The sequence below is a fragment of the Rhinichthys klamathensis genome, unplaced genomic scaffold (genome assembly GCF_029890125.1).
Source record: "Rhinichthys klamathensis goyatoka isolate OS25496 unplaced genomic scaffold, OSU_Roscu_1.1 h1tg000040l_1, whole genome shotgun sequence".
In the NCBI taxonomy this organism is placed as follows: Eukaryota; Metazoa; Chordata; class Actinopteri; order Cypriniformes; family Leuciscidae; genus Rhinichthys; species Rhinichthys klamathensis.
The window spans coordinates 15461234-15486904 of record NW_026606587.1 but is presented as its reverse complement, the minus strand read 5'-3'; the positions used below and the strand labels follow the sequence as shown (position 1 = coordinate 15486904).

General features: G+C 39.8%; 1 protein-coding gene across 3 annotated transcripts; it reads left to right on the top strand.

Moving 5' to 3' along the window:
• The first annotated feature begins 256 nt into the window (after positions 1-256).
• Positions 257-24557, top strand: dcp1a (decapping mRNA 1A). 3 transcript variants are annotated; one of them, XM_056246944.1, is made up of 10 exons: positions 257-431; positions 1571-1611; positions 1710-1837; positions 2947-3013; positions 3110-3248; positions 4767-4859; positions 13254-13661; positions 13900-13953; positions 20991-21176; positions 24128-24556. In XM_056246944.1, the coding sequence occupies exons 1-10, from the start codon at positions 297-299 to the stop codon at positions 24206-24208; spliced, it is 1332 nt and encodes a 443-aa protein (XP_056102919.1). In that variant the 5' UTR covers positions 257-296; the 3' UTR covers positions 24209-24556. The 3 variants fall into 3 exon arrangements, with proteins under 3 accessions (XP_056102919.1, XP_056102920.1, XP_056102921.1); XM_056246945.1 differs by lacking the exon at positions 13900-13953 and having other exon boundaries at positions 24128-24557; XM_056246946.1 differs by lacking the exon at positions 1571-1611 and having other exon boundaries at positions 258-431; positions 24128-24557.
• Positions 24558-25671: the final 1114 nt, after the last annotated feature.

The following is a 25671-nucleotide window of genomic DNA, read 5'->3' as shown; positions in this document are numbered from 1 at the left end:
AAGTAATGCAACGGTGGAAGACGTCATCATAATTAAATACTTTTTAAGAGTAACTTACTCAACACGTAGCATAACTGATTTAGTGTGTCAGAATTAAGTTACCAAAGCTATTTTTTTAATCTTCCATAGATAAATACAGATTAATTTTAGCATTATACAACGCCCGTTTTAACGGGGCATTAGTGTTTGTTTGAGCGCGGAACTATGAGCGAACTCTGGCGGAAGCACGTGCATAATAATAAAACGGCAACCGGAAGTGTGTGTCCTGGAATGTGCTCCGTGTAGTCGCAGTGAAGATGGAGTGTGTGAATAAAGCGGGGCATCTGATGAGTCTCGCGGCTCTACAACAGCATGATCCCTATATAGTCAAACTGCTGGATGTCACCGGGCAGGTCGCGCTCTATACTTTCAACTCCAAAGCAAACGAATGGGTGAGATTTCTAAACGTGTTGCCTTATTATCAGCGCGTGCGTCATTTAGCCTGCAGTGGCTAATGCTAATAACATCGTCACAAGCCCAGAGTCTGGTGTCTAATGCATGTTTATATAAATTCACACGACGGAATTTTGCCAGCGTATGGGTTTGCTGGAACACAAATGTTATGAATTAGCAATTAACACCTAGATAAACAGTTTAATGATCAGCTTATATCTGAAAGTAAAATTAATATCACATTCTGTCTAGCAATAAAGTTCTGCAAATAAAATCGATATCTATGGAAGCCCATTTACACCACGAAGAAACAAAATCATAATTATGAGATAAAAGTCGGACTTTCTGTCATCATTTTCGTTTTCCATCTCTTATGCCATAAATATGACTGTTTATGTCATTATCATGAGTGTTTTAGAATTTCGACGATTTTTGTCATAATCATGACTTAGTATGTTATTATTTCGACTTTTTAAATCAATCATGACTTGATCTGTCATAATCATGACTTAGTATGTTAGAATTTCAACGTTTTAATCATAATCATGACTTGGTATGTTATTATTTTGATTTTGTTTTCATAATCATGACTTAGTAAGGTAAAAATTTCGACTTTATAATCAATTGTGACTTAGTATGTTTTAATTTTGATGGTTTATTATGTCATAATCATGACTTGGTATCATAATTTTAACTTTTTAATCAGTGACTTGACATGTTAATTATACTGTTTATATCAATCATGACTCAGTATATTAGAATTTCGACGTTTTAATCATAATCATGACTTAGTATGTTATTATTTAGATTTAAAAAAAAAATCATAATTATGACTTAGTATGTTAAAATGTCAATTTTTTTTAATCAATCATGACTTTCAATCAATTTTGATGGTTTTTCATAATCATGACTTGGTATGTTTATAATTAGATTTTTAGTTTCATTATATTTAATTTAGTCTGTCATTATTGTGGTTTAGTATGTCATAATTATGATTTTTTTATGTCATAATGCAGTTTTTTCCTTGTTTTGGTAAAAGGGGCTTCCAAAGATCGCAGCGTGTGTGTGCGTTCACTAGCAGATCAGTTCGTACTGAATGTGAGATCTGTCTGAAACTAACTCCTCTCTCTCACTCCAGGAGAAGACTGAGATTGAAGGCACATTATTTGTTTACGCCAGGTGAGCGTCGACTGGCAGGAACTGAAGCTTGTTCTGTTAGTCACACATTAATCTGTAGTTCAGTCATAATATGTGTGTGTGTGTGTGTTTGTCCGCAGGTCGGCGTCTCCCCATCATGGCTTCACAATCATGAATCGTTTGAGTACAGAAAACTTAGTGGAGCCCATTAATAAAGACTTGGAGTTCCAGCTCCAGGACCCTTTCCTTCTGTACAGGAACGGCAACCGTAAGTTCAGGAACACACACTGTTCATCCCTCGTTTGCAGCGAGGAAGCCCAGACCAGTCAACATTAACCCTATAAGGCCTGCCGTATCATAACCCTATAAGGCCTCGTGTTGGTCAACATGATGCTGATAAACCTGTCGCACTCAATCGTCTGATTTATAGTTTAGACTTTTTTCTTTTAATCTAGTAAAAGTCTAAGTATGATTGTCCAAACGTCCTCCTTTAGCTCGTGCTTCACGTTTACTTGATTTTTTTTTTGTCAAGTGAATATAAGAATAATATGGTATATATATATAATATAATAATAATATTGATATTGTTAGTAGTATTTCAAGATGAACACTCACTGGACTGAAGCAACTTTGGTTTTACTTGATTTTCCATCATTTATTAGAAAAATAATTAGTATCAAATATGATTATCAGGCTTTTGAGGAACGTCTATTTCTCAATCGTCATTGTATTGCATTGCTTTATATGTTTTGATCATACAACTAAGCATTTAAATATCTTACAAAGACAAATAATTATTGGCAGGTATACTGATATTTATATTTATATGCATTTTATGTCAGTATCTGCTATACTGTTATACAAATCTCATTGATTCATATTAAAATAAATAAAACTGAGCTGTTTTTACTACATAAATATGAATACATTATGCAAATATTTTACTGCATTATACGAATATGCTTGCACTCTCTGACACTGACTAGATATATGTAAAATAATGTAGCCACTTTTTACTGGTAACATTAGATATTTGGCATTATCAGGAGCCACAAATATTCCCCCATTGCATTATTATACATTATAATCAACATTGTATATAGTAGTTTAATGCAGTACTGACACTAAAACTTGAAAAAAGAAAAATTATTTTATTTTTTATTGAACTATCCACGATACATATTGTTGCATTTTTTTATTGCGATATATTGTGACACGATATATTGTTGCACCCCATATTTGTGTATTATATTCTGCGTAACCGTCCACGTATTTTGTTTGTGTTTAAATGTCTGTTTCTCTGCTGAAAGAGCAGTTTTCCTTCATTTCTTCGTGTGTGTGTGTGTGTGTGTGTGTGTGTGTGTGTGTGTGTTTTAGTGGGCATCTACAGTATTTGGTTCTACGATAAGGCCGACTGCCAGCGGATCGCACAGCTCATGCTACAGTGAGTATCACTCATAAATCAGCATCACTCGCCCTGAAACCTGCGAGTGATCCGAGTAATGTGTGTATCTGAGGGGTGCCCTGTGTGTGTGTGTAGGATCGTGAAGCAGGAGGCGTTTCGAGCGCAGTGTGTGTCTCCCGACAGAGGCTCGAGTGGCAGGACCAACGGCCTGGTTCAGACCAAACCCACAGATATCCTGGAGCTGCTCAGCAAGGCCAAAGAGGAGTACCACAGGGTATGAGGCCGGGTTTAGACTCGTCTTATAACTCAGTCGTTACGTTCTTGTCCTCAAGACTGGTCAGAACTTTTTAACTCTCATCCTTTACTCGCAGCTTTGTAACGAATCCTCACGGGTCACAATGACCCGAAGCCCTAAAATTATAATTTTTTGTTGTTGTTGTTTAGAAAGCTCATTTCATTTTGATAACATGTTTTTTCAATGAGTTTTTTATTTTTTTATTTTATTTACCTTTTAAATTACTAGATTTTATCTATAAATAACAATTCAAGCACATTCTTTCAACTTAAATTCAAAGTAACTCATCATTTCATGCATTTTCCTTGTAGATTTTAAATCTCTCACATTGGGTGTTTCTGCCGACCTCTTGTGGAAAAATATTAATATAACATGATATTTCATGACTCTTGCCACTAGATGGCTTTATAGCTCTGTCTATATGGAGCAAACGAGCTGCTCTTCTCTGGCCTAAAGTCTGTTTTGATTTATTGATATGCATTCAGATATCTATTTAGACATTATAAAATAGTTTTTTGGTAAAGTTTTAGTATTTTTTACTTGTAATTTTTCCAATGTTTTAAAGCTTTTCTATATGTACTGAAGTGTCAGATATTGTAATAATTTAAATTGGTATGGTGGACAGCAGGGCGAAAAACAAGTAAAACCTTGAAGAATATTTATTTGAAAATCCTGATTTTAATTCAGAAATGAAAAATGTTGTTACAGCTTAAAAAAATGCTGTTATAAGTTCACCATTTATTTTGTGTGTGTGTGTGTGTGTGAGGTCTGCATTTTGACTGATTGAATTTTATTTGAAAAAATTGAGAAATAAAAACCCATTGCCCCCGCTATATGACCCACATTCATTTTAATGGGAATTTGTGTGTGTGTGTGTGTGTGTTCGTTCTGCATAGTCTACTCTAGACAGTAAACATTTTTGTGTGCATTCCAAGTTCAAGTGTATATTGTGATAAATATCATTATCATAGAAAAGATTTGGTCATATAGGGATACATTGATAGGAACATATTGGCCGATATCGGTAACCGATAATTTTTTATGTTTGAAAGCCGATAACCGATATATTGGCCGATAAATCTAAATCCAAATTTTTTTATCGTTTTTGTGAGCAAAAACAGAAGTCTCACCAGTAAAGCCACGTCCCAAACACAATTATATTGTTCTCATGATCATGTTATGTAGCCGATATGACAGACTTTTTTCTCCAATCATATTCCAAGCAATTCAAACCCATCATGTTGAACAGTGCGCATCTGAAGCGTCTCAGCTGAAGGAAATAATCCATTATTTATCGGCTTTAGTATATCGAACAAATTTTCTTATCGGGCCGATAACATTAAAATGAACCGATGGTGGCCGATATGTATCATGCATCTCTAATATCATATAGTTAGAGACGATTATCAGCTTATGTTTAATTCGAGAGATTGTCCGTCATCAGACAGAAGAAAATGTGTAGATAAATAGTGACTAATAATGTGTGTGTGTTTCTAGAGTCAGTCGACAGAGAGAGAGGTTGAGGTGAACTGTGAGTCTGTGCCGTCACAGGAGAAGAGAGACGAGATCACAGCAGCTCAACAGGAGAAGGTGTTGATGATCACACCCGTTCACTAATGTCCTCTAATGTCCTTCACACCCGTTCACTAATGTCCTTCACACCCGTTCACTAATGTCCTTCACACCCGTTCACTAATGTCCTTCACACTCGTTCACTAATGTCCTTCACACTCGTTCACTAATGTCCTTCACACTCGTTCACTAATGTCCTTCACACTCGTTCACTAATGTCCTTCACACTCGTTCACTAATGTCCTTCACACTCGTTCACTAATGTCCTTCACACTCGTTCACTAATGTCCTTCACACTCGTTCACTAATGTCCTTCACACTCGTTCACTAATGTCCTTCAATGTCCTTCACACTCGTTCACTAATGTCCTTCAATGTCCTTCACACTCGTTCACTAATGTCCTTCAATGTCCTTCACACTCGTTCACTAATGTCCTTCACACTCGTTCACTAATGTCCTTCAATGTCCTTCACACTCGTTCACTATTGTCCTTCACACTCGTTCACTATTGTCCTTCACACTCGTTCACTAATGTCCTTCACACTCGTTCACTAATGTCCTTCACACTCGTTCACTAATGTCCTTCACACTCGTTCACTAATGTCCTTCAATGTCCTTCACACTCGTTCACTAATGTCCTCTAATGTCCTTCACACTCGTTCACTAATGTCCTTCAATGTCCTTCACACTCGTTCACTATTGTCCTTCACACTCGTTCACTAATGTCCTTCACACTCGTTCACTAATGTCCTTCACACTCGTTCACTAATGTCCTTCACACTCGTTCACTAATGTCCTTCACACTCGTTCACTAATGTCCTTTCACACTCGTTCACTAATGTCCTTCACACTCGTTCACTAATGTCCTTCACACTCGTTCACTAATGTCCTTCACACTCGTTCACTAATGTCCTTCACACTCGTTCACTAATGTCCTTCACACTCGTTCACTAATGTCCTTCACACTCGTTCACTAATGTCCTTCACACTCGTTCACTAATGTCCTTTACACTCGTTCACTAATGTCCTTCACACTCGTTCACTAATGTCCTTCACACTCGTTCACTAATGTCCTTCACACTCGTTCACTAATGTCCTTCACACTCGTTCACTAATGTCCTTCAATGTCCTTCACACTCGTTCACTAATGTCCTCTAATGTCCTTCACACTCGTTCACTAATGTCCTTCAATGTCCTTCACACTCGTTCACTATTGTCCTTCACACTCGTTCACTAATGTCCTTCACACTCGTTCACTAATGTCCTTCAATGTCCTTCACACTCGTTCACTAATGTCCTTCAATGTCCTTCACACTCGTTCACTAATGTCCTTCACACTCGTTCACTAATGTCCTTCAAATGTCCTTCACACTCGTTCACTAATGTCCTTCACACTCGTTCACTAATGTCCTTCAATGTCCTTCACACTCGTTCACTATTGTCCTTCAATGTCCTTCACACTCGTTCACTAATGTCCTTCAATGTCCTTCACACTCGTTCACTAATGTCCTTCAATGTCCTTCACACTCGTTCACTAATGTCCTTCACACTCGTTCACTAATGTCCTTCACACTCGTTCACTAATGTCCTTCACACTCGTTCACTAATGTCCTTCACACTCGTTCACTAATGTCCTTCAATGTCCTTCACACTCGTTCACTAATGTCCTTCAATGTCCTTCACACTTGTTCACTATTGTCCTTCACACTCGTTCACTAATGTCCTTCACACTCGTTCACTAATGTCCTTCACACTCGTTCACTAATGTCCTTCACACTCGTTCACTAATGTCCTTCACACTCGTTCACTAATGTCCTTCACACTCGTTCACTAATGTCCTTCACACTCGTTCACTAATGTCCTTCACACTCGTTCACTAATGTCCTTCACACTCGTTCACTAATGTCCTTCACACTCGTTCACTAATGTCCTTCACACTCGTTCACTAATGTCCTTCACACTCGTTCACTAATGTCCTTCACACTCGTTCACTAATGTCCTTCACACTCGTTCACTAATGTCCTTCACACTCGTTCACTAATGTCCTTCACACTCGTTCACTAATGTCCTTCACACTCACACTCGTTCACTAATGTCCTTCACACTCGTTCACTAATGTCCTCTACACTCGTTCACTAATGTCCTTCACACTCGTTCACTAATGTCCTTCACACTCGTCCTCTAATGTCCTTCACACTCGTTCACTAATGTCCTTCACACTCGTTCACTAATGTCCTTCACACTCGTTCACTAATGTCCTTCACACTCACACTCGTTCACTAATGTCCTTCACACTCGTTCACTAATGTCCTCTAATGTCCTTCACACTCGTTCACTAATGTCCTTCACACTCGTCCTCTAATGTCCTTCACACTCGTTCACTAATGTCCTTCACACTCGTCCTCTAATGTCCTTCACACTCGTTCACTAATGTCCTCTAATGTCCTTCACACTCGTTCACTAATGTCCTTCACACTCGTCCTCTAATGTCCTTCACACTCGTCCTCTAATGTCCTTCACACTCGTTCACTAATGTCCTCTTATGTCCTTCACACTCGTTCACTAATGTCCTTCAATGTCCTTCACACTCGTCCTCTAATGTCCTTCACACTCGTCCTCTAATGTCCTTCACACTCGTTCACTAATGTCCTCTTATGTCCTTCACACTCGTTCACTAATGTCCTTCACACTCGTTCACTAATGTCCTCTAATGTCCTTCACACTCGTTCACTAATGTCCTTCACACTCGTCCTCTAATGTCCTTCACACTCGTTCACTAATGTCCTTCACACTCGTTCACTAATGTCCTTCACACTCGTTCACTAATGTCCTTCACACTCACACTCGTTCACTAATGTCCTTCACACTCGTTCACTAATGTCCTCTAATGTCCTTCACACTCGTTCACTAATGTCCTTCACACTCGTCCTCTAATGTCCTTCACACTCGTTCACTAATGTCCTTCACACTCGTCCTCTAATGTCCTTCACACTCGTTCACTAATGTCCTCTAATGTCCTTCACACTCGTTCACTAATGTCCTTCACACTCGTCCTCTAATGTCCTTCACACTCGTCCTCTAATGTCCTTCACACTCGTTCACTAATGTCCTCTTATGTCCTTCACACTCGTTCACTAATGTCCTTCAATGTCCTTCACACTCGTCCTCTAATGTCCTTCACACTCGTCCTCTAATGTCCTTCACACTCGTCCTCTAATGTCCTTCACACTCGTTCACTAATGTCCTCTTATGTCCTTCACACTCGTTCACTAATGTCCTTCAATGTCCTTCACACTCGTCCTCTAATGTCCTTCACACTCGTCCTCTAATGTCCTTCACACTCGTTCACTAATGTCCTCTTATGTCCTTCACACTCGTTCACTTATGTCCTTCACACTCGTTCACTAATGTCCTTCAATGTCCTTCACACTCGTTCACTAATGTCCTTCAATGTCCTTCACACTCGTTCACTATTGTCCTTCACACTCGTTCACTAATGTCCTTCAATGTCCTTCACACTCGTTCACTAATGTCCTTCAATGTCCTTCACACTCGTTCACTATTGTCCTTCACACTCGTTCACTAATGTCCTTCAATGTCCTTCACACTCGTTCACTAATGTCCTCTAATGTCCTTCACACTCGTTCACTAATGTCCTTCACACTCGTTCACTAATGTCCTCTAATGTCCTTCACACTCGTTCACTAATGTCCTCTAATGTCCTTCACACTCGTTCATTAATGTCCTCTAATGTCCTTCACACTCGTTCATTAATGTCCTTCACACTCGTTCACTAATGTCCTCTAATCTGCCGTGCAAAGGCAAAAGACCGTAACTTCGTGTTTGGTCAAATTAGTTTTTTATATTTTTGGCACATTCAAGACCCCCTTTATCATGTGGATAAGTATCTTGAGTCAATTCCGTCGTTTTTTCGAGAAAATAATGGGTTGTCTTAACAGTAACTTCCAAAAGCCCGTGAGAAACCAAGGCAGAACACCGTAACACCAGTTACCGCTCTTTGGCTTTGTTTTGGAACGCTCATTTTGAGTTACGGTACTCTGCCTTTGTTTAGCCACGCGTCAATATGAAGTTACGGTGCTGGCGTTCTATCAAATAATGCTACCTTTCAGATTGTACGGTGTTCTGCCTTTGTTTTGCTCTCCATTAAAATTGAAATTACGATGTAGCCGGTGTACTTTGTACAGCTGCCATCAGTCCCTGTAACTTCTGATGTCCTCAGAGCTTTGTCCAGCACAAATGCGGTCAGAACATTTAGTATGGTCTGAACCCGCTCCATCGACAAACGTGCGATAGGCTATCCATCGCGAATGATATATGCAGAGTTGACAGAAAAAATGTTACACACGCCGTAGCAGGTGAATACAACAAAGAACTAAAGCCCCGCCTCACCCAGATCGGGTACCGGACCTGGTTGAAACAATCATGCATATAGCTGGCAGAGTGCCAAAACTTCACCGGCGCCTTCAGCTCCGCCCTGAACACAGTCGGGCCGACGCGGGACTAATATGTCACAGGGAGTGATAATAATGAAGCAACAACGGTATATTGGTGCATACAACATAATGAAGCAAGAATTGCTGGTGCATACAACATCAGACAAGCTGTTACAAGCGGGTTGTACCTACAATCACACTGTCCGGAATAAATCCGCGGGACGAGCGAAGTGCACTGCACAATAATAGGGCAGACAGCTGAAACCACCGCTACTGAAAAGACGCAGAACACAGAAGGTTGTGCTATAAATGCATTAGTCGTCTAGGTAGTCCAGAGCGCGCTCCCCACCGAGTCTCAAGATGGAAAGCACTGCGTTCGTACTTCGTACTTTTCGTGAACGTACGAGGAGCATGACACCTTCGATCACGAATATAGCTACTATAAACGAGTCCCCGGGTCGAATGTGCGCGAGGACCTGTTTTATCGTGATCATTTTGAACGCGCGTTTATCAAGTCTTATGCCACTCGGTACCAATTGAAGATCTTACCGCTATGGAGGTATTTTGCCATATCTCATGTATTAATAATGCCTAGCCTGACTTCGTCATACTCATATTCTAGAAAGAACATGAGTCTGAAATTGATCCATTGGGCTGTGATTATGGGGCGTGTTTCAACCGTACCAGGAAAGAAAATGCCTCTCCATTCAATTGGATAGACCTACAACCAATCAGAGCAACGGAGTAAATGACGCATGTTCTTCATTCATCTTTCCGACCGACAAATGCCTTTATCGCGGTTCTCTGTTCCTCTTTTAAAAGCAATGCGCTGTCGATATCTTCTATAACAGACGCGATGGCATAATCTACACTACACATGATGTTTCATAAACAAAGTTCGGGAGGAGCACGTTCAAATAATCATTCTAATCAACTTGTCATCAAACAATACCATGTCTAACGTTACCCTATCAGCCTGAGAGGAAGCATAATCACTCAGTCAACTCACCTAACACTCCAGTCAACTCACCTAACACTCCTTGACAGTTTTTCAGCATCTCTCGTCCACCACCCCGACTGCTCACTTTCTATTATTTAGAATACGGGGGAGTAACGTTACTCTCGGTTCGGGCTGAATGCCGATCACGGAGCCCTCTCCTCAGACAGCACGTCATATTTCACGAGTTCGCACTTACAAGTAATATAATATAGGCATTTATTCTATCTGACTTACTTGTAAGTGTGAACTCGTGAAATCTCAATTCTCCAGCGGCAGTTATCTTTGCTGTAAACGAATTCAACCCAAGCGCTCTTCAATGACGTGTAACTGCAGATCATCTGTCAATCATCGTATAAAGCCCGCCCTGGCAATTTGATTGGCCCGACGTTTTCTGAACCGGTCATAATTACTCCTCAATGGAGCGAGTCCAGACCGAACTTCCCGAACAAAACATGTTGTGGGCGGGGTTCGGGCTGGCATCCAGGCTAAATAATGCCACCAGAATGCAACCAAAGCACAGGGTAGCAATAAGTAGATGTAGTGTAAATCATACAAAATAAATGCCATGATCACTAGATTTTATACAGGTGTTACTATAATGATTTTGTTAATGGTGATCAGCAACCAAATATTGATAATGTGGAAGTTACTGCCTTTTGCCTTGGCATGACTTCTCACTTTTTGCTGACAATGCAAAGGCAGAGTGTACAGTAACTTTAAAATAGTGGTCAAAAGTCAAGTTTGAGCTCAAGATTTTTTTATGTAGATAATTTTCATTACTAAAACATCTAATTGCCAGATTTACAGTGTCCTACCTATAATTAATTTGGAGGGACAACTGAAAATCTTTAAAGTCATTTTTCTCATTTCCACACTCTGAGTTAAGGTCTTTCTCATTATTTTTTTATTTTGTAATATTTTGTAACTATTGATGTAATATTAACCCTTACTAGCAGGGCTTGACATTAACACCCGCCAACCCGCCAAATGCGGGTGGATTTTGCTCGTGGCGGGTAACACAGTCACTTCAACTAGCCACTTTGGCGGGTTGAATAATTGTAGTCTTTTCAAAAGGCATCTGAAGCGCACTGGCTGCGTGGCGTGCGCGTCTCAGCTGCGTGGTGTGTCCGTTTTTATTTCGGCTCCCATGTTAACAGGTTAGAACTTGCACACTGCCTGCGTGACGCGCGTCTCGAGCCGCGCCGAAAACGCGTGCATGCTAGAAAAAAAACCGACGCCTATTTCTCACGCGACACGCAAGCCTGTTGGAAGCGTTTCCAGGCTAAATAGAATAGGAAAATATGTCATGTTGACACGAACACATATTAATAAATGGCATTTTTATGTTTGAAAGTCCATAGGTTTTGGCAAATGCAGATATAATTTTAAAAAAATCAAATATTGCACCTGTCAATACAGAACGAAATATTCTTATAGCCTATTTTGCCGTCTATGCTGCAACGCCCGAATCCCGAGATAGCCCTCCATGTACGTTACCAGCAGACACCAGTCAGACACGTTTCTGCTGTGCAAAGACACAGAAAACGCAACTTGTAACAACGAATTTCCCATCGGGGCTCAATAAAGTAATTCTGATTCTGATATTTAAACAGACAGTGTTTCTAATGCTAAAGGTTTTTTCAGTTTAGTTTTTTATATTTTTTTATTAATCTTCTACATCCATGCACCACTTTTATTATGCAATAAGAAGCTATGTCTTCATCTTAATACATGGTTTTATAGGAGCTTTAAAGGAGCTTTACACACAACCTTATCAGAGCTAATGATAATGACCTGTATTGTTATACCTAGTCTTGATTTGCGTGTGTACAGTGGTTTTACATTTAAAAGGGTTGTAAATCTAGTTCAAGTAAATTTTAGCACGCCATAGTCAACTTTAATCAGGTAATTTCACAACAACAAAAATGTGGCTAGTAAAAATGCTGTGTGGCTAGTAACTTTGGAAAACCACTAGCCACATTGGCTAGTGAGCAAAAAAGTTAATGTCAAGCCCTGCTTACTAGACAGAACTTACTAAATGTTATTTTAAGGCTATAGTTGTTATCATAGAAATGTTTGTATAGAGTGATAAAAGCCAAAATGGTCAATAAATTAGAAGTTAAGGTATTTTGCCTTTGTATGACCCATGATTGTTTTGCAGATAATGCAAAGGCAGAATACAGTAACTTCCGAATAAGGGTCAAAGGTCAAGTTTGAGCTAATTTTTTTTTAATGTAGATAAATATATTCATTATGACAACTACTTGGCAAATTTTCATTGTCCTACCTATCATACAATTGGCTGGACAACAAAAAAACTTTAAAGTCATTTTTCTCAGTTTCACACTCTGGTGAGTTAAGGTCTTTTGCCTTTGTAGGGCAGTAATGTCCTTCACACTCGTTCACTAATGTCCTTCACACTCGTTCACTAATGTCACTAATGTCCTTCACACTCGTTCACTAATGTTCACAAAAGACCGATATTGGTTTTTTGATGGCCGATGCCAATATCTTAGAGAGCAGGGTGGCCGATATATATATATATATATATACTTTATATTTATTGTAATCAATATTTAATAAATTAGAAAACAAATCTTTAAAATAAACATGCTTATACTTTAGATGGCAACTTCTTGAATCTGCAATCCTATTACAGTATTTTTCACAAATAAAGTAATTGTTTAAATGTATATGAATATGTGAATAAAAAGGAAGTAAACACTGTAATATGGGCACTCGGTAATTTCGTGCGCACTGGTAATCATATTTTTTTAAATAAAGACAAGATAACGCTAATTTTACATGCAGCACACAGTGAAAACAATATGAATATGATAAATAATTTTTTTAATTGAAATACTGTTGATAGCCATGAATAATAGCCATTGCTGCTGATATGGCATTAAAATCATAAATAAATGTAACAGTGTGTCTCTTTCTGCTTCTCCTCCACAGTCGAGTCACTCAGTCGTGAAGCAGATCACAGTGGAAGAGCTTTTCGGCAGCTCTTTCCCCAAAGACCCGTCCCAGTCCCAGTCCCAGTCCCCAGCGTACGGTCCTCCTCTCCTCTCCTGTGACCCGGGCGGCCCGGCGCTGGTCTCTCTGTTCCAGACCCGAGACTCGAGAACGAATGCTTCACACACGCAGGAGACGGGGCGTCGAGGTTCGGCTGGTCCTCCAACTCCTGCGTATATGAGTCCTCTCACAGAGGCTCATGGGATAGCGGTTCCCCTGCCAGGGTTCAGGCCCGGCCCGCTGGTCACGCCACAGAGCTTCAGAGAGACCGGCTGCAAAGCTACAGGCTCTTTCCCAGGGAAGAGTCCAGCGCCGGCTCAGGCGAACACGTCCAGCAACGCCTTCATGGTACGGCACTATTCTTTATTCATTTAAGCAGAAATAGCAGATGCGGTTATTTATAGATGCTCTCTATTAGGGTTCTGCAATTAATTGAATTTCGATTTTGGCTCCCAACGATCACCAAAATAGTACAATCGAGTAAAAATGATTATTTTGCCATGTTCTGGTTTGCAAGAACACTTTATTTTGTCTTGTGTTCTGAATGACGCGCACACATCCCACGTTCTCTTCCTCTCTTCGGCACAGTAAAGAGGTGAACGCTTTTACACCGTCCCTGGCTCTGGTCAAACCCACTCCAGTAAGTTCACTCCTGAAAACACTGACAGGATTTGATATAGGGATGGCCCGATACCGATACTGGCATCGGGGATCGGGCCGATACGGTCCTAATATACTCATACTCGTACTCATAAAAATTCGCCGATACCACGCACCGATACCACGTACATTTTGCAAAACGAAACTGGCCGCCGCGAGTGCTTTGTCGAGGTGAACTGAGGCATAGGAAAGTATAATGTCGGCGGTTTGGGCTCATTTCAAGATAAGGGATGATGACAACAGCAAGGCAGACTGTGAGTTATGTTCAGCTAAGGTGTCGAGAGGAGGGAAAGAAAGTACATCGTTTAACACCAGCAATCTAATTAAACATCTGAAGACGCATCATAGATCTGATGGCCGAGCGCGCGCGCGGGCGGTAATGCACTCACTCTGTGTGTGCGGGTTACGGGAGAATAAAACGATTCGCGGGACTCCCGCAAACTAGAAATATCTATAAATAAAACATAAAAACTAATAGATTTTTATTCATCTCTTGCAGAAAAGCAACAAGAACAACTACAACAAAAAAGAAACGATTTACAGGCCAGAGTTTCTATTCATAACATGGTTACAGCGTTGAGCGATGTAGCCAATCACAGACATATGTGTTGATTTCTGGAACGCAATGGCCAATCAGAAGCATTTAAGATAGACTCCCCTCACCGCTCAAAACGGACTTTTTTATTCAGTGCTGAATTCTGTATGCTGGCAAATCCTCTAATTATAACAAACAAATTGTGGATATTATGAAAGATTGATTGTGCAGTCAGCTTCATTGATAATAACAAAGATGTGTGAGATCGCGAGGAACTGTCAGCTTTTTAGGATTTAAGGGAGCGCACTTTGCGCGCGTTCAGTCATGCCAGACCATGCACGCAGTAGCCTGCTTGCTTTTATGTTAAATTAACAGTGGTTTGTGTGTTAATACATTTATTATTTTACTAAGTTTTATTTATTTTTAGACTTGTTAAAACAAGCAGAGAAGAAAATAAAAACAGTCTTCTAACCTGTGTTCTAAAATAGTCGTCTTCTTTTCTGGGAGCCTATTACTTTTGCGGTAGAAATATCGGTATCGGTACTCGGTATCGGCAAGTACACAAATGTAAATACTCGTACTCGTATCGGTTTGAAAAAAATGGTATCGGGCCATCCCTAATTTGATATATATATTAGGGGTGTAACGATACACGTATTCGTATTGAACCGTTCGGTACGAGGCTTTCGGTTTGGTTTTCGGTACGCATTTTTAAACCGAACGGTTCGTTGGACCATTTTTCCTGCCGACCAAAATTTCGTTATTTCAAATGTAGGCGCGTCGCGAGTGGCAAGCGCGCTCGTAATGTAAGAGACGCTGGTGTGACCACAACATTGCCCAACATCAAATGGCAAATGTAATGTAAGCGGAACGAAACTGAGCTAGTCGTTATTGTGTGTTTGACGGACCGTTTATCAGTTTGGACCAATGCAGCGCGAGCCGATCATCATCAGCACTGTTACTACACAGCCAAATCCAGTGAAGAAAACATTCGCCACTGAAGTAATAACATCGCTGCGAGATCTAGTGAGAAACATTCGCATTTCTCTGTTATTAACGGATCAAACAGCGCTGACGTGGAAACCAGGAAGAAACATTGTGCCATGAATGAACTATCCAGTGTCCACAGATCAGCAACATTCACCATGGGTTTACTGTAGTAACAATAACTGTAACCATGGGAGTTTGGCAGGAATAGTAGCCTAGGCTATAAAGCTTTCAGGTAACATTATGTCGGTTTTATTTGGACATTATGAATACAATTGCTGCCCTCAAATGTTAATCTGAACTAAAATAAACCTTTGTTTATAACTACTACAATATTACATTTCATTTTGTCCAAGGAGCTGTTTTATTTCATATGCTCCTAAGAAAAGTCAAGTATAGCTCCATCATTGCTCAAAGTAAGAAAAATATCATACTTTATGATGTTAGTTTTAATAAAAATATAATAAAAAAAATTAAATCAAGGAAATTTCTCTGGCATTTCTTTCTTTTTGCTGTATCGAAAACGTACCGAACCGTGACGCAAGTTCAAATTTTGTGAACCGTTACACCCTTAATATATATATATATATATATAGTTTGGCGGCAGTATATTGACATGACTAATGTGATACCTGAGATTGTGAACAATGGTTTGTTGTAACCTGTAATCGAGTTTAATACTTTTTTGGCACCGACTGAATTGCCTCGATATCGAGTATCAAAAAATGTCTTGTTCGGTACCAAATTTCGATGCCTAAGGGGTTCATCTAGTCAACGTCTGTGAGCCAATTAGCATGCAGAATGACTGGCTGTGGCGAGACATCAAGGAAAAACACTCGTTTCCCCCTAGAGTCGTGGCTCACATGTGAGTCTGTGGTAGGGCTGGGAATTGGCAAAAATGTGACGATTCGATAGTATTGCGATATTTGGGCCACGATTCGATAGTATTGCGATTCTTAACATATTGCGATACAGCAAGTATTGTGATTCGATTCTGCGATATATTGCGATTCATGTCCCCCATATTATTCAAAGGCATTACAAAAAAATGAGGAAAATAAGACTGCTCAACTCACTTCAAATGTCACATTTAATTCTGTGAACATTATCTTCAACACATTAACTGAAGTGCAACAACATGAACATTCAGGACACAGGACCTTATAGGCTCGGACACACCGGGACGAATATCGGCGCGCGTTATCCGTCAGCGTTTTTCAATGCGTTTTTTGTGTTCACACCCAAGCGATTTTCGCTGACGTTGAGCCGAGTGAACATGCAAATTCATTCCCTGACATGAGATGGCGCTTAATTTAAAACAGAAATAGTCCTATTTTGTAGTCGCTGTCGCGTTTCTAATATAGTTCTTTCTGTTCCGACACCAACGAGACCAGCAGCTCTACATTCATCTGGGCTTGCGTCTTCCTCGTCTTATTTCTTCCCGGCAGTGTAGACGCTACTTGGCGCATCTTCTTCGCCGTTACGTATGTGTGCTCGGCAAGACCGTTTTGTGTCTGAGCGCCCCCAAGTTGTGTTTTACTGTAACTTCAGAAGCTCCAGACACGTGAGCAAAAGCGCCAATCTCATTGGTCGGATAGTTTTTGACGCGGTGCGTCAAACCAAAAAAACGAACCCGAGGCGTTTTTAAAAAAATGACGCTTTTACGTGTGCCGTTTTTCGCGTTGGTGTGCACACTCACATAGGCGCCCTTTGTTTAGTCACGAGGCGTTAAACGTCGGCGAATATCGCACGCGAAATTCGTCCCGGTGTGAACAGGCCTTATTACAGGACATATTCTCTGAACTGGAGACCTCTCACATGAATGCTGAGCTCCCAGCACATAACTTACAATTATTTAAATTAGGGCTGTCAGTTAAACGCGTTCTTAACGGCGTTAACGCAAACCCATTTTAACGGTGTCAATTTTTATAATCGCGTGATTAATGGTCTTTTTGGCCTAGAAAACTTTGTAGTTTTTTTCACATGCTTTTGCAACAGGACGCGGCAAGGACGTTTTGTTGCTTCGCCAACCAAAGTGCAAGCGGATCTAGCTAGACCGGAAACAAAACAACAGGCACACCGCACACACTTGCTTGGATCTGCGAGCCGGCCAAATAGTAGGTTAACGTTACGCTTTGAGTGGATGACGAGCACGAGACGCCGAAATGGATGCCAATAAGATTCTGAATGGAAAGTTTACTTTTAAAAAGTTGCCAAATGGTCCCATTGACAAGACCAAAGTGATCTGTGTGTTTTGTCGTTGTGAACTGAGCTATCATCATCGCAGCATGTCCAGTCTGAAATACCACTTGATGATGGCCAAGCACACACACACACACACACAGCTGATGCGAATTCTCCGCCCCCTCGTCAATATCAGGACCTCGTCAGTATTTCTTTCACACTTTTATTGATGGACAGTGTTACATTGTGTGAGAGATTATTTGCTCCAAGTGAGAATGTTAGTGTGAAATTGAACACAGTATATGCCAATGTTGTTTTCAATAAAAAACATTTGCACAAAGCAAGCCGATCCACTTTTCCATGTTGATGAGCATTAAAATGAGAAAAAATAATGGGACAAAAAGAAATCAAGAGACATTTAGAATAGATAAAAATGTGTGATTAAATATTTTAATCGTTTGACAGCACTAATTTAAATGCAATAGAGTAACATAAACCTGAGAATAATCATATAAATAATGTCAAGGTCTTTACTACACGCTTTTTGATGAAAACCGAAATTCACCCACACTTTCGATTAGAAAGAAGACGGAGCGTTGTGTTCAGCCGGTTGTGATGGTGAAGCCATTTTCATTTGAATCTGCTTTTGAACGCATGACAACACAGCACCGCAACAAGTGCCACGCAAATGTAAATTATCAGAGTATTATAACCTCTGAGAAAACCAATGGAGAAAACCTGAAAGTAAAACAGATAATTTTATAATTAACTACTGTATCGATATAATTGCGTGCGCAAAATATCGCGATACTGAACAGAACCGATTTTTTCCCCCACCACTTGTCTGTAGTGTGTAAGTGCCCCAACCCCTATAGATGGAAAAGATGTGGAAAAGATCAAAAGTGTGGTTACATTTCACAAGGCTTGTTTCCTACAGCGCGCGATCCAATATTTGCGACATGGTAATTACTGCTCTGACAGTGCAAGGAATAACCTTAAGAGCGGAAAGTTGCTCCGTCTTTGACTGCAAATGAGCCGGACTGCGTCACAAATGAACCGAATCTCAGCGTATAGGCTATTCGCCTCATAGATGTGAGAAACGGGCAAATAGAAAGCTTGAAATGTCTACTTTTAAACTAACCAATTCGAATCGAAAACAAATACTGGTAACACTTTATTTTACAGTGTCCTTGTCACACGTTACATGTACTTACTGTAGTAATAACAGTAAATTATGCATAATTACATGCAACTAACCCTCAACCTAATCCTAACCCTATAGTAAGTACATGTAGTTAATTAATATCACTCATTGTTACAGTGTAAATATACATTTAAGTACTGACACCTTAAAATAAAGTGTAACCCAAATACTCTCTGATTATGTAATCCAAATGAAAGTTGCATTTCTCTCTATAGGCACGCGTTCACTTCACTGCCGAGATGACGAGTCGGCAACATCAACTCAGAACTAGTTCATTAATAAACAATTAAAATGTTTCCTTGGTATTTTTTCCTGACACATTCATAATCATTAGGCTGCGTTTGCCAGTGCTTTGCTGCAAGCTTTATGCGTGCGCTTATATCCCGCCAGTCTGTACAAAATGTCAACAAACTGAAATAATAAAACCAAAGGGTTTTTTAGGTAATGTAATCGTTAAAAAACGTATTTCATAAAATTGGTATTGGAAAAAGTATCGTTCAGTAAACGGTATCGAAGTCAATGTATCGGTATCGAAATCTCTTACACACGGTCGCTCGTTAAAGGATAATTCCGGTATTTAACACTTTGAGTCTATTTTTTAGTTTGTTTTGGATGAACTAGAGTGGTGGACTTAGAAATTTTGACGATGGGTCCTGTCTCGACTTTTTTAATATTTTAGAATCGCCTCTGAGCGCTTCAGAGTGGCTGTCTATGGGCATGCTCAAACATGTCCTTAAAACAACCCTTAACGTTCGTTTTCAAAACTGTGCAACTCACAGAGTGGATAGTGGTGTTTGTTGATGATTAAAAACAAATATATCGGCGCAATGTATGCTTTCAATCCGTGTTATTTGCTATATTGGAACTATTTTTTCAGATACCTTACAACCGCGTATAAACTTCCGCTGGATATTTGAGTCTGAAGCGTTAGCCCACCCCCGACCACTTGATGGCGACAACCACTTTGCCGCAGTTGCTCAGCTCACGCTAGCCTTCTGAGAGACGGAGAACCGAGCGAAAAGACTACAACCAAATGTAAACAGACCCCTTTCCGTTTCCGGTAGCGCAGTAATATCAACGAGCACTGAGTCCTCCAGCAGACATCAATGCGATTTAAAAAAATGGCAAATAAAACACGACAGAAACTGTATTTCGCTACGCTACTTGTTTTGGAACATCAACAAACACCACTAACCACTCGGTGAGTTGCACAGTTTTGAAAACGAACGTTAAGGGTTGTTTTAAGGACATGTTTGAGCATGCCCATAGACATCCACTCTGAAGCGCTCAGAGGCGATTCTAAAATATTAAAAAAGTCGAGACAGGACCCATCGTCAAAATTTCTAAGTCCACCACTCTAGTTCATCCAAAACAAACTAGAAAATAGACTCAAAGTGTTAAATACCGGAATTATCCTTTAAGAATATTTCAGTAGTCCTAATTCATCAACATTAGAACGAGGTTAAAGGCCCTGAGAGACGTGAAACCGAAAGGCCAAAACAAAGTTCGTTTAGAGTTCGAAACCGCTTCAAACTGCCATTGGTCCGTGGTGATGACATCAGAGGTGGGTGTGGCCCTGAGGCTCCGCCTTTGTGGAAATCTGCTCTCTCTCTCTCTCTCTCTCTCTCTCTCTCTCTCTCTCTCTCTCTCTCTGTCTGTCTTCCATGCATTGCTCAAGGTTGAAACCTTTATTGTTTTAAACAGCATTTTTAAATGTTTTAATGAGTGTTTTTCAAAGAAGACATTCGTTTGTGTTTTCAAATATTGCCAGAGCCGCAAGTATCAATGTCGGGTGTTTAATTTTATATTAGGTCATGCAAAAATGGTCGATTTACATTACAAGAAAGGTAATTCTGTGAAATCTAGAATATTAATAGATTTTAATTATTACAAAGCAATGCCATTTAATGACCGTATGAAGTTTCTACTAATTCGGTGTTGTAAAGGTGTATTGTGTGAAATAGTTGAATAATTTTTTCTCTAATTTAAGATTGGTATTTTAAATTGATTGATGCTTGATTCAAATGTGAATTGTATGGGGTTGTGTATTGTAATAAAGGTGTTTTAAAAATCTCTCTCTCCCTCTCTCTCTCTCTGTCATATGAAGGCGGGGCCAGTCGTCCAGGGGGAGGAGTCTTCTCTGCTACTGTCTCCTAGTGTATTTCAGCATTTCATCACCAAGACCCCGGATCCCCCCAGAAAGCCCCTGTCCCCGACGCCCCCCCCCACAGACCTTCCCCCGGCCCACTACAACCGCAACCAGCTGCAGGACACACTCATACATCTCATCAAGGTACTAACTCTCACACTTCAAGTTGTGTGTTTATACAGTCATACATTATTTATTTATTATTATAAGTTGCAGTACCTTTATTTTGAAGGATTGGTTCAAGTTTATGTGCAAAAGTGCGTGCAACCGATGTAATGGCATTTTACTGACACAAAATACAGACAAATAAAAGTCGTCAAATTTATTTACACAGCGCTTTTTACAATACAGTGTTTCAAAGCAGCTTTACAGAGATAACAGGGAAATAATGCAACAAAGTTTGTTTCCAGAAGAAAATAGCATCACAGTCCAGCTTAAGCAAGTTCAGTGATGTTTAATTTTTGTTAAAAAAAAGTTATTAAAAAAAGTATTACCGTATTTTCCGCACTATACGGCGCACTGGATTATAAGGCGCACCTTCAATGAATGACCTATTTTAGAACATTTTTCATATATAGGGCGCACCGGATTATAAGGCGCATAAGATCAGTCAAACGTTTGACTGGGTTTGCGTTATGCATCCACTAGATGTCAACAAATGACAACAAAACAGTCAGATAAAGTCAAACTTTATTAAGCGTTCTGCCAACTCCGTTCACTCCCATGGTAACGTTGTTCAAACGTTAAAGGAAAACTCCGGTCAATTTTAACATTGAGCTCATTTTTTTGTAAATTTGGAGTGCTGTCAGTACAGATAACAACGACAAAAATCGGTGTTGCCTACGGCGAGTTATCCTCTTTTTAAAATTTGCACCCTGTTGACTTAAACGGGACAAGTTTTAAACCTGCTTTTAGCCTCTTAACAACCTTAATGTGTCATTACAAGTGCACAGCCATGTGAGTGAACACGGTGAATCTGACTGCAGTAAATGTGAAAGATATGAATAAAAATGATGTTTATTCAGCCAGCTGCTCACATACCCGCATTTTCTTCCTGTTTTCGGTCGAAGTCCACAGTGGTCGATTGTCGAGTGCGCGCGCGATCATTGGTAACTAAGCAACAGTGGAGACTCAGACTGTCAGCCGATGACGGTGCTGTGTGGTGTTCTGGGAATATCAGCTCAAATGGATAGTTCATCCGAATCAGATGTTGAACACACGGAGGAGGTTTGATCGCGCGCGCGCGAACTCGACAATCAACTACTGTGGACTTCTGCCGAAAACAGGAAGTAAATACGGGTATGTGAGCCGGCTGAATAAAGAGATTATTCCTGCCTTCGTGAAAGCTCGGATCACAGTTGAGACTGATACATCAGCCCAGGCATCCACGATCCATTGGCAGATAGTGGCGTAAGTCGCCCGGCGCTGTCTCTCCGTCTTGGTGAACGTGTGTTCCCCATCCATATATAAGACGCTCCGCATTATAAGGCGCACTGTCATTTTTTGAGAAAATTAAAGGCTTTTAAGTGCGCCTTATAGTGCGGAAAATACGGTATTATTTGTAAAAAAGTTATTAATTTAGTTCATTTATATATATACAGCCGCTCTGGATTAAACCGTGATGTCATCGTCCAGCTCAGATCAGTTCTTGTATAATGGTGTCAATGCAAGCAGATCAGTATTATTGTTGAATATTAAATTAAATGTTAAATTAAATGTCCCCAACTAAGCAAGCCAAACGGCGACAGAAACTAAGGCCCTGTCCACACGCAGACGCGTTAAACTGTAAACGTACACATTTTGTATCGTATTGGCGTTTCGGGACACTGAAACCGCTATTTTTTTAAACCGGGTCCCAGAGTGGATAAATCTGAAACCGACACCCTTGCGTTTTCGTGTGTACGGCCAATCCGTACATTTTGTGACACGATGATGTCATCACACCACGTGTCAGCATTAGTCACACACACCGCTACGTCACACGTAGCAGCAACAACAAAGGCGGAGTATATGCTTGTGTTCGCGCTGCAGAAGATCCTGAGCCTATTCGCTTTACTAAAGCACACTCTTCTGCTCCTGCGGGGAGCAATCTTCATCTTCGCCTTGCTGTCGTGTGGGGTTCGTATAGAGTTCGCAAGGTTATCGCATGCTCCAAGTCCTCTTCTCCTTGTTTAGTGTATCTCTGTGGCAGAACTACAGCGCCACATACTGGTCTGGCATGTATACCACATCGGTTTCAGTGGTTTCGTGTGTATGCATATATTTCTTGAGACGACGCCGTGTTTACGAAAAAAAATTTAGAACGAGGACAAAAAAAAAGATCGGATAGGGAAAGCTCTGGCTTCGTGTGGATGTGGCCTGAATCTCTCGTTGGCTGCATGCTGCGAGAAAGGGAAATAGTCTTTGATTCTCCCACACGAACGTTCAAGTCCTCTGTGACGAGAATAAAGCTTTATCTGAACATGCATAATGTCTGTGGTGCCGCTTGCTTGCATGATCTACGAATCTGACATGAATAAACTTGAACCAATCCTTCAAAATAAAGGTACTGCAACTTATAATAAAGTATAACTGTATAAATAACAAACACAAGTTAAATTCTAAATTATGAAAGTGATTTTAGAAAACAAACAAATTATATAATACAGATGAAACTTGAAAAATGTGAATATCGTGCAAAAGTTCATTTATTTCAGTAATTCAACTTAAAAGGTGAAACATATATTATATAGACTCATTACATGCAAAGTGAGATATTTCAAGCCTTTATTTGTTATAATTGTGATGATTATGGATTACAGCTTATGAAAACCCCAAATTCAAAATTTGAATATTGTGAAAAGGTTTTCATAAGCTGTGAGCCATAATCATCACAATTATAACAAATAAAGGCTTGAAATATCTCACTTTGCATGTAATGAGTCTATATAATATATTAGTTTCACCTTTTAAGTTGAATTACTGAAATAAATGAACTTTTGCACGATATTCAAATTTTTCAAGTTTCACCTGTAAATGATATTAACAGTCAGGGCAAGTTTTGTGTGCAGCTTCATAGTCTTCACGTGTGTGTGTGTGTGTTCATTTGTTTGCAGAATGACGCACATTTCCTCAGTGCGATCCACGAGGCGTACGTACAGAGCATCTCTAAAGGCCTCAACAACATCAAGCTATAGCCACAGTCTCACACATCACGAGCCGTCTCAGATTCACTGAGCACACACACACACACGCAACAACCCATCGACACTCCCAACAAGCGTGATGTTCCTGCTGGAATCCTGATTTATCCCCGTCGGCCAATCATTACTTCAATTATGTTCAGGGACTTGTGCAATAAGAAGCATTGGAAAATTGCTTTTCATTTACGGCGTATGGATATGATCCAGTATCCCAGTCTCAGTGGTGTTTTACTGTTAAACCAGTATGTTTGAGTGTTATATTGAATTATATTTGGATTTGAAGAGTAGGATGTGCACTTATTCCCTATTTTCTCATAAACTCACTTTTTGGGCCTAAAAATCACAAGTGCATAAATTAGAGATTAGTAGAGCTAAACATTTTCCCCTCGATAACGCGTTCTGTGGAGCCGTGTATTGCTTTTTTAAATTGCAGACCGTAATATGAAATATTAAGTGGTTTATTTAAAGTCAGATGCATCAAATCAACATTTCTGTGTTATCGGCTAGTTTAAGACGTCATTCTGGTGATCGTTTCTGTGTCAGCCGCAGAAGAAATAGACCAGATCATTTAACAGGTGCGTTTAATTTCATCAGTAAAAGTAGAATGAACTGTTCCTGCGCACTAACTAGTTCATCGTTTGCTCGTTTGACAGGAATTGTATTTTTTTTTTAACATGCACAAGGCTTATTGTGTTTACACTTAAGAAAAATAGGAACTTTTTTTGTACAGTTTGCTTTTGATTATCATAGAGAATTTTAAAACCTCAGCACAAATGAAAGTTGATCCAGTATTGCAGCAAGTCTTTACTCGCATCACACACAATGAACTCGCAAACGCTTCAGGATTCTCTGTTACAGTGGTTTGTCTTTTGAGTTGATGTGCAAATAAACTATTGCCATAATTTAGGTCATTGTTTGTATTGTATTACAGTGAGATCTTACATGTTTGCCTGTCATAAGCATGTTTAGATTCATTTTGCTTTTATTTAAAGAGCTGTGATGTATTGATGCGAGTACAAGCTTTCCGTTACCAGATAAAACAATGCCATAATCTTTTCAGAGTTTATGAAAGTCACTCCTCAAATATAGTGTGTCTGATTATTTCCCATATGAAGTTCGAGTTTACTGAAATGCTCATTAGTCCAGGGCTTCTCAACCCTGTTCCCGGAGATAAAACACACACTTTGGATTCTTGCGTATCTGATTACCCGATTCATTTCAGGTGTTTTGAGTGTGTACTAATGTGCCGAAGAGTTGAATCAGATATGAAACGAGTAGTGTTGATGTGCCTCCAGGAACAGGGTTGAAAAATGCTGATTTAGGTCTTAATCGTTCATCGTTTAATTGTAACATGAAACGGGGCGATGTGTATATTTCAGCCAAACAGAGACAGCAGAACTGCTTCTTCACTCTACAGAATATAAAAATGAAATCATAAACTTAAGTTGGCGGTAGTT

Coding starts and splice junctions, on each gene's coding strand:
- dcp1a (XM_056246944.1), top strand. CDS start 297: ATGGAGTGTGTGAATAAAGCGGGGCATCTGATGAGTCTCGCGGCTCTA. Junction 432..1,570: donor ACTCCAAAGCAAACGAATGG/GTGAGATTTCTA, acceptor CTCTCACTCCAG/GAGAAGACTGAGATTGAAGG. Junction 21,177..24,127: donor CACTCATACATCTCATCAAG/GTACTAACTCTC, acceptor ATTTGTTTGCAG/AATGACGCACATTTCCTCAG.